The sequence below is a fragment of the Daktulosphaira vitifoliae genome, unplaced genomic scaffold, assembly GCF_025091365.1.
Source record: "Daktulosphaira vitifoliae isolate Bord-2020 unplaced genomic scaffold, ASM2509136v1 Scaffold_3, whole genome shotgun sequence".
Classification (NCBI taxonomy): domain Eukaryota; kingdom Metazoa; phylum Arthropoda; class Insecta; order Hemiptera; family Phylloxeridae; genus Daktulosphaira; species Daktulosphaira vitifoliae.
The window spans coordinates 3,863,241-3,878,701 of record NW_026099574.1 but is presented as its reverse complement, the minus strand read 5'-3'; the positions used below and the strand labels follow the sequence as shown (position 1 = coordinate 3,878,701).

Sequence of the window (15,461 nt, the reverse complement as noted above, 5' to 3'; positions counted from 1 at the left end):
TATAAAAACAAGTAAAACTTGTGTCTGTTTTCAAGTTTAAAAGCCTCGCTGGCCATTATCCAATCATATGTTTATGATTTATACACACACACTCACACACATATATATACACACAAACACACACGTATACATGTATGTACACACATTTATATCTCATGTAGAATTTATTAAGTACATAAACAAAACGTTTATGTGCATTGATACTCATTAAGATGCGGCCAAGTATTTGCTGAGTCATGAGGCCGTTGTCACTCTGTACAAAAGACGAATTTTTACCATCAATTTTATATTTAGTTGTTTGATTAATTAGTTAACGTTTTTCAGTGTTTTCTACAATTTATATAATTTTTTTGCTTGACCATATACCTAGTAGATTCTATAGAATTTGTTTAAAATAAAATACTATAGATTATAAAAAGAGTTAACCTATTATGTCTAGAATTATTAAATATTCAATAAGTATTTTACTTAGAGAGAAATTCTAACATAAGTACCGCCCTCGTGCAAATAAGTAGATACCTATTTAAGTTCGAAATAGACTTGATCGAATACAAATTGATGTATATACAATGCATCNGTACAAATTGGTGTATATACAATGCAACTATAGAACATTTGCCAAATCATTAATCAAAACGTTTGTTGAAATAAGGTTCGATGGCATTAATCATTTTTAACGAACAAACACTACATCAATGAGTAATTGAACATTATAAACTTTTCGTTTGATTCGTGGCTAGTTTATTGATAGTTGAACAAAATAATTGATACGTATCATACAACAATAAAGACTTGCACAATATTGTTTATTTCAATCTGTCTGTAGTGTGTGATTTAACGAGCTTGTTTATTTGAATTATGCAAATTTACAGGTATCCCATTTGATGCGTTTTTTCCCATCTCACGGCGGTTGTGTCATCTGATGTAATGTATGATGTCGTTGTGTACCTTTTGACGGATGAGACGTATCGAGTTTACAAAATAAAAAACGGACACGTGGAATGCGCTTAACCGATAATAACTCATAATTTATCTTCTTTTGATAGCTATCGTTATGATTTAAGTGTAAATTATTAAAGAATTACAATAATAAATGAAAATATCCGCAGCCTCCGGCTGTTTCAGTAGCACAGTTTTAGATAATTTCCACGTCAGCTCCCGTGTTTAGTAAAACGTTTAAGACCAGTCATTATTACATATTTTATTCGACATTATTTTACCGTCAAACCGAGTCTGGGAACTTTAATTGTACCGGTGGAACACTAGTAGTTGTTTATTATTAAGCGGGTATTTTTTTTTTTTTATATAAAAATATTATGATTAACTCTATTGGGTCCGTGTCTTCTTTGCGTGTTCAATCAATTTATTGACGGCCGACTTGTTATTATGTTTTTTGGCTTTTACGGGAGGAGGACGGACCGCCGATAGTCGGAGATGATGAAGATAACATATATGACTATGAAGATGATGTATGCGCATAATAATGATGAAGCGGCGATGGGTGTACGACGTTTTAGGCCGAAGGCGTTGTAGTTTCCGGTGAACCCTTTTTATGTATGTGTGGATAATAATAATAATACCATCTCGTTGTACCTGTTGCGGGCCGGGGTGCTCGGTTCGGTGTTATTAATGAAGAGCCGCCGCCGTGTTTTGGGAGCGTTCACACCGGTCGACATAGAGAATACTGGCAGTAGTGCCCATACGACCCCCGACTCCAGGGAAAACTCGAGGGGAGTAACGCACCTCGGCAACCGGTTCCCGTGGAGCCATGAATGAACTGGCAGGACCGGGTGGCGGCATCGAGTACACACTGTGATCGTTGGCCGCCACTCGCTCAATGCCATTCAGCGTTTGTTGTTCGAACATTGTAGTCGTCGGTTATTTTTTTTTTACGATTTTTTCGTATATGTGTGCTGACAGATTAGTGGTTGTTTAAATTACTTCTGCGAGATATATTTTCAATATGAGTCTTTGCGTTGGGTATAACGTGCCGTTTCTGGGTTTTGGTGCGAATCAATTGGCCGATGCCCGTAACAATAGAGCGGACAGAAGCAGACACTTGTGGCAGCCGTGGGTGGAGAGTTCGAAATTCGGCGACGACGGTAAATACATTTTTTAAACGATCATCGATATCGCATAGGCTGAATTGTTCACCGGTAACACGGGGCAGTTGATTATCCGCAGATTAAATCTTCGAATTTTGTTAATATATTGCGATTCGATTAAAATCCTAAGTAAACAAGTCATATTCTTTGATAAATATCTAACGAGTACGCCCCAAAAGACGCGATAAAATTGAAATTAAGTAAACATCGTAAGTATTTATCTTATCTAGGAAATCAACAAAGGAGAGCGGGTCATCTGTGATTGAAAGCGCATTAAAATTACTGCACCCGACGAGTGTGCTGTGGTCAAGTAATTATTTCTAATGGGAGTTTCGAACGTCAATGTCTGGATGATCACTCGTGCGACTTAAAATGTAAACTGCCTGACGTTTGTATTGAAATGTTCTGACATGATGTGATCCATCTCTACTAACAAATGCTTCAGCATTGTTTATTATTCTGTGTTCAATGCTTATTGTACTATGAACAGACCACGCGCCACAACAATACGTTATAACACTATTATTTTTGTGCTTCTCCGACGCCCACTCTTCTCGGTCTCGCCGAAAAAAATAATCATAAGACCTTACCCGTTGTTAATGATCTGGACGATGAGGTTCACATACGGTATTAATATTATGAACTGTAAATCTAATGTTTTTTTAAATGTCTCGAAAATGACGAGTTTGAAAATCTAATTTGCATTTGTTTTTTTTTTTATTATCATTAAGTCATTTTTTCTGATGCAATAATTAAGTGCTAACATAGCAAATTCGAAAATTATGAAAATAAACACTATTAACACAACCTGGGTTTTGGTTTTTCTTTGTAAATTTTTAGGTCGTGTTGTATAATAATACAACTACTAATGCTCTATTTTCTTCACTGTCAATAAAAAACAAAAAAAAAATCGCCCAACTAGGTAATTGGATTTTTTGATATTGAAATTATTAGAAAAGATCTTCAAAAATGCATTTAGATATCCTAAATAGTTTTAATTTCGGAAACTATGTAATAGAAACAAGGATAAGGATAATTTTGAGAGTTCTTTAAAAAAAATTACTATGCTCAATGATTCATTCAATGATTTGTGGCCAATACTTTAAGTTAATTGGTTAGGTATTGATTGATATGCCTGTCAAAAATTATTGGTCTGATATTATATATCAGTATATTAGTTTTTATAAAATATTATTTTATAAATAGTAGACCGAAAAAGAATTACGTAAACACATCAGTGAAAATTAAAAAAAAATTTACAGAACTATGTATTTAATCAGAAAAATTATAATATAATGAATTTTACTTACGTTAGTAAAATAGGAGAAATTTCAAGTTTACATAAAATTGTATTGTGTGTAAAGTAACATTTTTAAGTTGTAAATATTTCATTAAGCTACATTAAATTAGAGTTGTATAGTCGAAATATTCAATTAAAAGACTGGCGGGATTTTAAAAATAACTGCTTATAAGGGTTAGGGTGAATTGTTGCTTTTGGGGTAGGAAAAACCGGACAAAGCCGTTTTATATGCGCTCCAGTTCGTTGCCCACGTTATCATGTTTTATTAAATGTTAATCACGAACCACGGACACAGGAAACGTGTGTTCTGTCTTCTGCCAAGTCTTCAGTACGAAATCGTGTCCTTCCTTTCTGTGGCTATTCTTCTAGTATGGTAAAACGGATGTATCTATTATCGATATATTAATGACACGCGCATGTATATATTAACACAACAGCTGTAGTTACAAGAAATCACATACACTTTTGTATTTATATATGTGCAATATGCATTCAGTGTTGAATTCAGGTATACTTGAATACTTAATGATTTTGATTAACTTAATACAAATTCATTTTTATTTATTTGATATTATAAATTAAAATGTAAAAAATTAGATTACAGTTATTAAAAAATAAAATAAAAACGAAAGATATAATACCTGGAAGTACATGTTATGTCATATTAAAAAAACAATATCTTCTAAGTTTCAAATGGAAGCTGATTTTGTTTTGCGAATCATTATTTTTCATTTATAAGATTTGTTCGAAGATTTAGAGAAAGCGTATGATGATAGAGTCCTGAGAGAGGTTTTTCGTTAAAGAGAAAATGAGTCCTAAATACGTATATTAATGTTATAGAGGATATATATGTGAAGACACTTGTACCGGGGTAAAAAGTGTTGTTATCTACTAGTTCCGTCAGATCGACAGCTGGTGTACAAATCCTATTAAATAAGGTGGAGCCGATCTCAAATAGTTGAGAAGAAGCTAAAAAGAGATGATGATGACTTCTAATAGTTGTCCTTCAGTAATTGGTAAAGGTATAAAATCCTTACATGACTGGATAATTTATTATCGGATGACTTTTAATAATTAAGAAAAAATCTTGGAAAGTAGCTAATAATTGTGAACCCTTAATAGAAAAAATGCATTGAAAAATCGAATGGTTGGGTGGGTTAATACATTTTACAAAGTTGAGTTTACTTTTTCTTTATTGTAATATATACAAGTTTGAATATATGGATATGAATAACTATATAATGAATATATGATAGTAATAACTGATAACAGACTTCTATTGCCATGCAAATTAGTCAGGCTATTAACAACTCTGTAGGATTCGTATAAAATGTCTATTAAATGTTCGATAACTGTTTTTGACAAACTCTATTGAATACAAATTATTACTTAAGTTTTAGCAAATATATTTTTCAAATTTAAATTGATTTTAAAACTTCAGTACACAATCTTTAATATTTTAATTACTTAAAACGGTAATGACGAAAGAAGATAGGATAAGGAATGAATATGTAAGTAGTATAGGAAGTTTAGGTTTAGCGCCGATAATGGATGAGAGAAAATAGGCTTAGTTGGTCATGTTATGAGAAATGAAATTGGAAGCTGTAAAAACGGTTATGAAAATAAGTAGTTGGGATAAAGGCCATAGAGAAGAAGATTAATTTTTCTATTCACTTTTTACAGACCATTCAAGATCTTTATCGTTGAGATGTTCAGCTATGGAAGGCACTGTAGGAACTGTAGGGAAATGGAAGAGAGAGAGAAGACATAGAGCTGTTACGTCACCAGTATCTCCATCAAAGTAAGTTATTGGTAAATCTGTCTAATTAGTTTATTTAAATTTTTCAAATAAGTCATTAAATAGATATTAAATTAAATTGAATAGTGATCTGTAAAAAATATTTTAACTATGTACATTAAAAATGAATATATTATTTGACTAATTCAAAATTAATGAAACTCATTTTTAGAAGTTTCCAAGAGCCATTAGATATGACAACCTCATCAACTAATGTATTCAGAGCAGGAAATGCAACCAAAGAACGAGCTTCTGTTATTATGACATCCACTTCAGCCTCTGTTGTCAGTAGAACACCATCAGTGACAACTACAACGACTACAACAGGAGGAATGAGTGACCCAGTTATTGATGAGCATTTTAGGAGGTCATTGGGAAAAGATTACATGAGTGTTTTTGCACCAGCTATTACAATTCAAGAGGAGACTACATCTAATATACCTACAGAGAACACTGGTCTTTCTGGTATAGATTTAACATAGGTCACTAATTGTTTGTTTTAATTAAGAGAAATTTACTTTTTTTTTTAGCAGTAGACGATCATTTTGCTAAAGCTCTTGGAGATACTTGGGTAAAATTACAAAAAGAAGAATACCAAAAAAAAAGGACCAATGATAATAGACCAAAGGTATATGTGTAGGATATTACAAAATGATTAAACTAATAAATAAAGACTCAAATGTGGTGTTTTGAGCTGTTGGTGGGTAAGCTGGTTAAGTTATAAATATATATGTATTCTTTGTAAACACTTTAAACTTTGTAAATAAAAATATATATGAATATATTTTACTGAAAAACTGACTTTTTATTATATTTATAAATTCTTTGAAGATGAAATTAAATAACAATACTATCAAAAAACGATTTTTAAAGTATAAAAAGTTTATAAATATCTTTAATACAGAAAATATTTACTAATAGAAATAACAAAAAAAAAAAAAAATGTCTTAATTAATATATATAACTTCTTCATTTCAGGTCTAATTGATATACATAAATGTCATTGATAATTTAAAATCAAATGATTGGAGTCAATTAAATTTTGATAAACAAGTTGTCCTTTGTTGTCAAAAAGTTCAGTTAAAAAAAATTCTTCTTGTTTACCCTAAGATTAATATTTGATAATAAATTTGATGATAAAATTAATTTTTTTATATCTATTACTTACTCTAACTGATATTTTTAAATTAGTTTTTTCAATTAATAGCTGCATTAATTTTTGTGTGACTTTTGCTGAGTTAGATTTTTTGTTGTACTTAACATTTGCCAACTGGCATTTTAGAGAGTACATTGGTAACTCCAAAAATTTTAAAGGACATAGTTTCACACTATTAAAAATATAAATATGAGAAAATTTAGTACTTATTAACAGATTAATACATTTTATGACTTACTGTTTTGGTAATGCAGTAGTTGCTATACCTAAATCAACTAAATCTATTAAAATGGATGGTTCATTTTTTATTATTACACCTCTTCTCCATAAGCTTTTGTAAAAGACACACACAGGCGATCCTAAAATTAGTATTTATGTAGTATGTTTATTAAAATGTATTCACAAATAAAAAGATGCAACACAATATTTAAAATACTACGTATAATAAATATTATTTTCTTCGAAGATAATTAATCAAGTATGTGTAGAGATAGTTATATAACCATTTTTCCACATTACCTAATTCCAAAAAATTTCCCAAAAAATCTATCACAATATGTCCCAACACTTTTTTTATTTACAATAATAAATTATTAAAATTTAGACATAATATAAATATAGATATTGTTTTAACAACTACAGTTATATTGAGTTGCAGAAAATAGTATTTTTCTGTTTATAAATCTGCCAGAAATCACAAATCTTTGTTTGCAAAAGTTTGTTGAAATCTTTAAGGTAAAACATCAAAGTCATGAAAAGATCTAGGATTTGGTGCTAAATTTTGCCTACATTTCCTTCTTATGATCTCTAATAAAGTATTTCTTGTAGGTTAATGACACTGTGTGTAGCGGTTAGTCCCTCCCATAAATTACAGTATTTTAGCCTCATACGGGGACTTGGGGGGAGTATGACATGGTACCGTGTTTCCCTCAACTGCACATCAAGTTAACAACCTAAATGAAAGTGTTTCAGAATCTGTATCATAAGTGTACTGTGGTCTAGTGGTAAGGTTTGTCTCTACGATGCCTTGGGTCGTGGGTTCTAATCCCGTACTGTTCATTTTTTTTCAGTACACTCTCCATAATTGACAATCAAAGAGAACCCCAGAGCTCATGTTAAAGAATATCTGTATATAAGAACATTATTTTTTCATAAAATAAGTTGAAGCTCATTTTTTTTTAATAGATAAGAATGTAAATGCAAACTGTATTAACAATTAAAATTAAAAAATGAAAATATTAGACATGAAACATGAATTACAATATAATAATAGATACCTGGCAAAATACTATCAGGCAAGTCTAAATTATTACAAATTGATTGCATTTGCGTATGCATATCATTTTTAGCTAATGAAATATCAACATCATCTACTTTGTTAATAATTATCTTAATTTTAGTAGGATCTATAATACTGGATATTATTCCTTCAGCAGTAATTCCCAATAAATCAAACTCCATAAAGTTAGATTTTTCTTTGCACTAAATAATACAGAGAAAAAATAAAAATAAACAAATAAACTACATTCAATTATAATTAACAAATTACCTTTTTAACAGATTTCTTAGATTCAGTTTCTTCATTTGAACAATACTCTTCATATTCATTACAGTTATATCCATTATATAAATTATTACTTTCTGAGGATGACTCATCAGAAACTGTACTTTCATAATTCTCTGTTACAATATCTTGGGAACATATAGTAGATATATTAGCATTATGGAATATAGCTTTTTTAATTGATACTAAATATTGGAAAAAGTCAGGTATTTCATTTGTACCAAATCTTGATATCTATTAAAACAAAGTACAATTTTCAAAAAATTAATGTAAAAAAAAAAAAAAAAATTGATAATCAGTTAACTAGATACTGCCACCTGGTACAGAAATGTGTATCTGTTAGTCTTTAAAATCAATATCATAATTTCAATCAATAGAATTTTATGAATTTGTGCAATAAAAATATTGTAGTAAATAAAATAAAAACAATTAAAATTAATAATAATCAAACTCTAATTGCATCTAAGAATTAGATTTTGAGTTTCTCAAAATTAAATTAAAACTTCGTACACATTCCAATATTAAAAATATTCGTAAAATAACTGATCAAACTAGGTATCAACTTTATTACTTTAAAAATATTCTTAGTGAACTTGATGAATGGAAAATACAGGGTAAACATGATATCATTTTAAAATACCTGAAAAATATTTTTTAAATCATGGAGTACTTTTATATTGATAGCAAACTAACAATTTGATTAGCATATAAATTATGTTTAAAATAATAAATTTAGGATGCTTGGATTTCTTAAATATTCCTGTAACAATTTTAATAACCTTTATGCATTAAAGCTTATTTAAAATTCTTATATTAGATCCTTTTTTGACTACTGTTCAATTATATGGTCTCGATATTTATGAAGTTTTATATTTTATTTAATAGTTTTTGTTGTTGTATATTTTATACTCGTTACACCTTATAATTTTCTGTTATTATTATTATTTCTTTTTTTGTTAATTCTAAGTGAACTTACACTAATTTATTTGTCATATTTTAATAAATATTACACTATTAATATAATAAGGACCTATCTTAAAAAATATGATTTTTAACCATTTTGCATGGTTGTATCATTTTATTATTTTCTATCTATTAATGTATGTCTATCCATGAAAATTGACATGAATTTGTTTTAATTATAAAAAAATAACATACAAGAAAACTCTAATGGAAGTTCAAAAATTTAAAGTTGTTTATCTAAAAAATAATTTTTTTAAATTATGTCCTTATTGTATTAATAATTAAAAAAATATTTATCATTAAATATTTTTGTTAACAAATTAATTAAATAATTAATTTTTGTCATAAAAATTATACAAGCTCACTGCATAGTTATCATTAGTAGATGCCTCTAAATTGATAGTTATCTTACATTCTTTTTCCACAATTTGGGCATGAATAAAATCAAGAACAGGTACTGTCCATAACTTATTTTCCGTCATCTATATTAGTAACAAACATTAAGTTTAATTATAATTTTTATTTTTAGTAATATTCACATACAGGAACAATAGGGAAAAAGTATCCTTTGTAGCATAGTTTTGAAATATCAGTCATATGTACAGCAGCTCGGAGATCATCATGAACACAAGTTTCAACATTACCATGATCTAAAAATTGTACAACATATTCTTCATTTTCTTCTTTCTAAATTAAAAAAACAAACAAGAACATTTTTTAATAATAAATCCAGAATAACTGTGTTTCAAATAAATGAATTTGAGCAAAGACCTTACACTTAAAATTGTTCCACGGTACCATTTTTTGTCCAAATGATATCTAGCAATTACCATTTGCCCTTCAACCCACTGAATATGTAAAGGCTCTGGTTCACTTTTACCAAATATTTCTTCAAATTCATTTTCAAAATATGCTAATGTTTGAGGAGCATCTTAAACACATATGGAAATATTTTATCTCAATTTTTTAAATAATGCATAATTAAAGTTCTTACCACTTTCCAAGTCGTAAAAGTAAATTTGACATTGAAAGTCAACATATGTAACATAGCCTTTAATACAATTTTTTGTCAATGGATTAGGTGGCAACCACGTTTGTAGGTTATGGCCATATTCAAATGGTTCATTATAATTTGTTTCAAATTCTGAGCTTGATTCTGTACTGTCCTGTTAAGAAATGTTTGTTTACTGACCCGTATTTCAAGCATATTTAATACAAACCATAATTATTCTCTTTTTTAGTTAAAATTATTTCCAAAGAAAACTAGATTATGTTATTAATATTATTACTTGAATTGTTAATTTAAATTTAAGAAAAATAAGTGCCATCCGAAAATGATTTTAGTAAGAATAGTGTAAAAACAAATGGTATTCAACATTATTAAATTTAGTTTAAGTATTTTAACAAATATTTACTTTGCTGCAATTATTTAATAAGCAATAACTATATATAAGTAGTAGCAAATAATAATAATAAATATTTTATTTTGCAACAAACAAAATTACTTAAATTAAAATGTTTACAATTTTATAATTGTTGCATTACTCCAAAAGAGCTAAAATACTAGATTAATATTAATTTTTGTATTATAATCTTATTATTATTTTTTTTTTAAGAGAAAAATTTTGGTTTGTAGAATAATAAAAATAATTTCCTAACAAATTATCATGAACCATGTAAATTTAATATTACTATTACAAGGAAAAGAAATCAAGACTTCAGTAATATTTTTAATAAGTCTTAGATTTATTTTCCATTAACATAACATATCATTTAGATAATAATAAAAAAAAAGTTAAATTCAACTGAATTAAATAGCAAAAATTATAAATAAACAATTTTCACTGTAGAACAAAGATACTTAATATTTGGTTAACCAATATAAATTACATAAAAAAACAAAAGAAAAATATTTTTTTTAATATTTTACTTTTACCCTTATTAAAATTAAACATTATCTAAATAAAATAAAAATTAATAATGCTTATAAAAATAAAATAATAAATAATAGTAAAATGAAATAGAAATAACTACAAATACTATATAAATAGTTTCATTTATGTTTCTTTTCTTAAAATTAAATGAACATATAAATACTACAATAGCTGAAATTGCCAATGTGCATAATAATAATAATAATATTAATTAAAAATATATATATTATTTTTTTGACAATTCTTTTTTTCTTCCTTTTTTCACTTTACCTACCTCATTTATCCTAAAAACCAAAAAAATTGATTAGTACTGTAAAGTTATATATTATTAATTGTATAAAATAATACATGTAAATAATACTAATAAATTTATTTGGAAAATTTTAATGAACCAAAAAACACTCTACATATATAAATTTTATACTTATAAAATATAGAAATAATTATACTGTACACTTGGGAGTCTTTAAAACTTAAGGGATTAAATTTGGTTGTACAATAACTAGTTAGTAGGCCTTCATAAATGTAGTAAAGTTATTTATTTAATGAATCAACCAAGTTAATTAGACCAACTGATAATTTAACAATTTATTTGGAATTTTATCAGGTTGACTCTCTCTATTAAAAGTAAGTTTTTTAATTAATTTGAGCATGATATAAATATAATATATCACATACATTTATATAATGAAAAAAAAATTAATGATGATGAAATACATTTTTTTAAGTTAAAGTAGTTTGAATCTAGCATATGATGAAATGGTATTTAAAATGGTATTTAAATAGTGACAAAATACTATCCTATCATGAGTATTTAGAATACAATTCGAATATTATTGCTAAAACACATTGTCATCAGTAAAAAAATGTTACAACCCATAAGTATTTTTGGATATTGTTAAAAATTTTTTTTATCTATATAACACACTTGCGCCACAAGTGTTATATTTTATCCAGCTAGTACATCAATATACATCATAGATTAAATATAAATGTTTATTTTATCTATTAATATATCAATATCAGTGTAGTAATTTGTAGATTTAAAATAAATTTTGTGATTCCATTAGATAATGTTATCTCTTTATGCTAACATTAAAAATTAAATAATTAGGTTATTTCTCTAAAGTACTTAAAAATAGTATTTATATATTAAAAACTTTATTAATACTAAGTTACTTTACATGACTTGTTGGAACTGATAAATTTTATTAAGGCTTGGTTGAGCCATATTTTTTCATAATTCTAATTTGAGATAAAAATTGGGTTAGGTTAATTCAACCTTTTTGGTCAAAAGAAAGTAAATGTTTAAAAAGACATTACAGTTGTAAAAATTACAATTTTTATTTTTGTAAAGAATAAAATAACTTTTAAATAATAAAATAGATTTAGTATCAAACTTACTTTTTACTCCACATGGCTAAACCTTGTTCTACCATAAATCTATTAATATTAATCCAACGTGTACGAATAGGTTCTAAGGCTTTTGGTACTACTAAATCCTTAATCCAAATTTCTCCTAATATTACATCACCTTCTTTGCCCTTATGATAAATTAGAGTTAATATTTATCATAACATAATCATAACTAAATTAATTTTTCATTGTAGTAGACATACTTTTTTATTTAAATAAACAGATGAATATTTCTTTAATTCTTCTGAAAGTTGATCACTAGTAAATTTGGCCCACTGGCCATTAGATGTACCAAGTGGTGTTAAATTATTTAATTTACAGTGTAAAATTTCACATTTTTCTTTAAACAATTTATCTTCAAGCTCAAACAAACTTTTAGTGAATACATTATCAATTGTTTCATCTATATCATAAAAATACACCTAAAACATAATTTTTATTATTATATGATATTTATTGATGATTGAAGGTTATCCAAAAAAATTATATCATAAAATATCTATTATATCTATAAATTACAACACGTGTAAAACAAAGCTTTACAAAACAAAAGTTGGTAGATATTTTAAATATAAAAGTTAGTGCAGTAAAATGGACAAATTACTAATAACTATAAAAATTTAACTATTTTAAAGCGTTATTTTTTCAAATCACTCAAAAGTAGGGTAGTTAAAAAATGTCTTTTTAAAAAACCGGTTTAAAACATAATGAACAGTTTAAAACGTTTAAAAAACTACCTAAAAGTATATGAAAAACATTTTAATTGCTAATTTTTTAGTAAAATATTTCTTAGTACAAAAATGATATAGAATTTTCCTATATAAAATAACCAGATTTTGGAAAAAATGCACTGTAGAATTGCTAAATTACAGCTTGTTTAGCTTACTTACTCTTACAGTGAATGAATGTTATTCTGAATTTCAACAATTGATTACAAATATATAGATATATAGAACATAACTTTAACATTATTAACTCCAGAATTTTCTATAGCCATTTCAAAATCGCCCATTTCATTGACCCACTCTATATAATGTTACCAAAATTGTTATTATTTAGAAAATAATAGCATAGATAATAATTTTCATTAAGATCTATTGAAATGAAATTATAGTACCATATATAATAATAATAAAAAAAATAAAAATAAAAATAAGAACTAAAATATAATCTTTTAACAATTATAAGTAATATTATTTTAATAACATTAAAAATTAAAAATAAACCTTAAAAATTAACAATCTTCATATTGACTGCAATTATTAAAAAGTTGTTAAAACAAAAGTATTAAAAATCATAACTGAAAACATTTGATAAAAATGTTTTTATAACTAAAAAATTGAAATTTAAAAGGCGTATATACACTTAAAAACTAAATTTGCAATTGCTTATGAATAAACTAAAAGAAATGTACACTGATAATTGATACAGAAAATGAATAAAAGAACTACTCATTCGAAGTAGTTAAATTATAAAATTTTTCATCTGTAAATCTACCATATCTCCTTTTATTTTTTTAAAGATATGTTTCATAACTAGATACAATAATTTTGTATATTGTATGAAAACTATAAAAAATAATTTACTTACTGTTGCTTTTTTTTTGTTTTCGTCCAATTTTAAAATTTTTCCTCTATACCAATTACCAAATTTTTTAATAAACAATGCACATCTATCATTTTCTACCCAATTACTTTTTGTTTCTTTATTTGAAATATTTTTAGAATATTCTTTATTTAAACGATCAGTTAACCTAGTATAAAAATAAAATAAATATTTTGCAAATAAAATATTAATAAACGTTTATGACTGTTAGTAACATTAATAACATTTAATTTACTACAATAAAATTTATTAGATTTTACATACTTAGTTGGATTATACTGCACAGGTTTCAAAATGATTTTGTCAGGACTTTCAACTCTGATAACAAGCATTTCTATGCCAGGAGAATCACTTTTTTTGTCATTCCATATATGGTTTTCACTTTCAATCACAGAGCGTTGTGACACAAAGGCTGATGTATCATCACTATCAAATGAATCTGATCTCTACAAAAATAATAAATAATTACGAATAGTATAAAATTTATCAAAAATATTGAAATATACATACATTCCGCGTATTTACTGGCAATTTTTTAATTTTGATTGGTCGTCTTTTATTTTTGTTGCTATTATAGATGTAAGCTCCAGATTGTGTAGGTAATGCATATCCCAGAGAGACAAGTTTATTATTAATACAAAATTCTCCTCTTGATGTTTGGTTGTATACAGTAACTTTATGTACACCATCTTTTATTACATCATTCACAAAAATATATAAGCTATCAGCAACAAAATGATTAATGCTTAACATTTCCATAAGTTTAGCATTTGCTTCAATGCTCCATTCACTGCATTCTATACCATTATGAGATGGAATAATACCTTCAAGCGATACTCTTAAAGCCTAAATAATAGTATTATACATTTCCCAGAGATTTACATATAATAGAACTTATTGTTAGAAAGAAAAAAAATTGATTTATATTAGTAAGTTTAAAAACAATAGAATATATTAAAATAATATATTATTAATTAGTATTGAATTTTAATTTATGATACTTACTTGTGGTGATATTTTAATAAAATACTCATCAAGTACTCTTAACTGATCCCATGGTAAAGTTTCTGAATTACCATAGTCTACATAAAATACAGTAACCATACGAGGTTCTGGTATACTTGTAATTTTAGCTCTATACCACGTATCATCCATAGAAAATCGTGCAGCAACTGCCATTCCTTCAAATAAATATAAGTTTAGATTCTAAGTTGATTATTTAATAATGTAAAATATTTCGAAAAATAGTGATTAAATCATAAATCTTTTTTTAAAAATTATTATGCTGTCAAGTAGACGAATTAGGTTGATAAGTTGAATTTAGCAATGATTTCTTTTAAAACTCACAGCAATAACTGTTACTAATCAGTCGTGTAACTAGACCTTTAGGTGCTTGCATGTAATAATTTTTATAAAATCTGATGACTTTTTTTTTACTCATCAATCAACATATTTTTGTCATAAAAAATATATTTCATTATAATAGTCTATGGACTGATGTAAAGACAAAATCCAACCCACCCTTTTGAAATGACCATGTAATTCAAATCATGTAGTAATGATTTAAAATTTAACAAAAAACTTTTTTTAAAGTCTCAAAATGCCATTTAATTGTTAAAA

At 26.5% G+C, this 15,461-nt stretch overlaps 3 protein-coding genes across 7 annotated transcripts in view; 1 reads left to right on the top strand and 2 right to left on the bottom strand.

The window, feature by feature from the left end:
- LOC126900896 (transcription cofactor vestigial-like protein 4) overlaps positions 1–6,000 on the top strand; it is a 16,532-nt gene extending 10,532 nt beyond the window's left edge. For 2 of the 4 annotated variants that reach the window (XM_050676920.1, XM_050676918.1), the window contains exons 2-4: positions 5,089–5,206; positions 5,376–5,668; positions 5,734–6,000. In XM_050676920.1, coding sequence (XP_050532877.1) covers positions 5,089–5,206; positions 5,376–5,668; positions 5,734–5,843 — 521 coding nt within the window. In that variant the 3' untranslated portion in view covers positions 5,844–6,000. Of the gene's footprint in view, positions 1–1,837; positions 2,103–5,088; positions 5,207–5,375; positions 5,669–5,733 lie in introns of those variants that run through there. The other 2 variants (XM_050676919.1, XM_050676916.1) reach the window with 2 other exon arrangements.
- A 130-nt stretch (positions 6,001–6,130) lies between these two features.
- On the bottom strand, positions 6,131–10,659 carry LOC126900952 (uncharacterized). Its single transcript, XM_050676990.1, has 10 exons — positions 10,648–10,659; positions 9,881–10,052; positions 9,663–9,817; positions 9,430–9,573; positions 9,252–9,368; positions 7,909–8,157; positions 7,637–7,841; positions 6,598–6,718; positions 6,372–6,531; positions 6,131–6,308 (listed from the first exon to the last, which is right to left on the bottom strand). Exons 1-10 carry the CDS (start codon positions 10,657–10,659, stop codon positions 6,204–6,206), a joined length of 1,440 nt encoding a protein of 479 aa, XP_050532947.1. The 3' UTR covers positions 6,131–6,203.
- Positions 10,660–10,890: 231 nt separating this feature from the next.
- LOC126900876 (RING finger protein 17) overlaps positions 10,891–15,461 on the bottom strand; it is a 36,366-nt gene continuing 31,795 nt past the window's right edge. The window contains exons 15-21 of one of the 2 annotated variants that reach the window (XM_050676882.1): positions 14,847–15,022; positions 14,352–14,687; positions 14,106–14,287; positions 13,827–13,989; positions 12,440–12,658; positions 12,225–12,364; positions 10,891–11,104 (exon numbers count right to left, since the gene is read on the bottom strand). In XM_050676882.1, the coding sequence (XP_050532839.1) occupies positions 11,047–11,104; positions 12,225–12,364; positions 12,440–12,658; positions 13,827–13,989; positions 14,106–14,287; positions 14,352–14,687; positions 14,847–15,022 (1,274 nt within the window). In that variant the 3' untranslated portion in view covers positions 10,891–11,046. Of the gene's footprint in view, positions 11,105–11,996; positions 12,066–12,224; positions 12,365–12,439; positions 12,659–13,826; positions 13,990–14,105; positions 14,288–14,351; positions 14,688–14,846; positions 15,023–15,461 lie in introns of those variants that run through there. The other variant, XM_050676883.1, reaches the window with a different exon arrangement.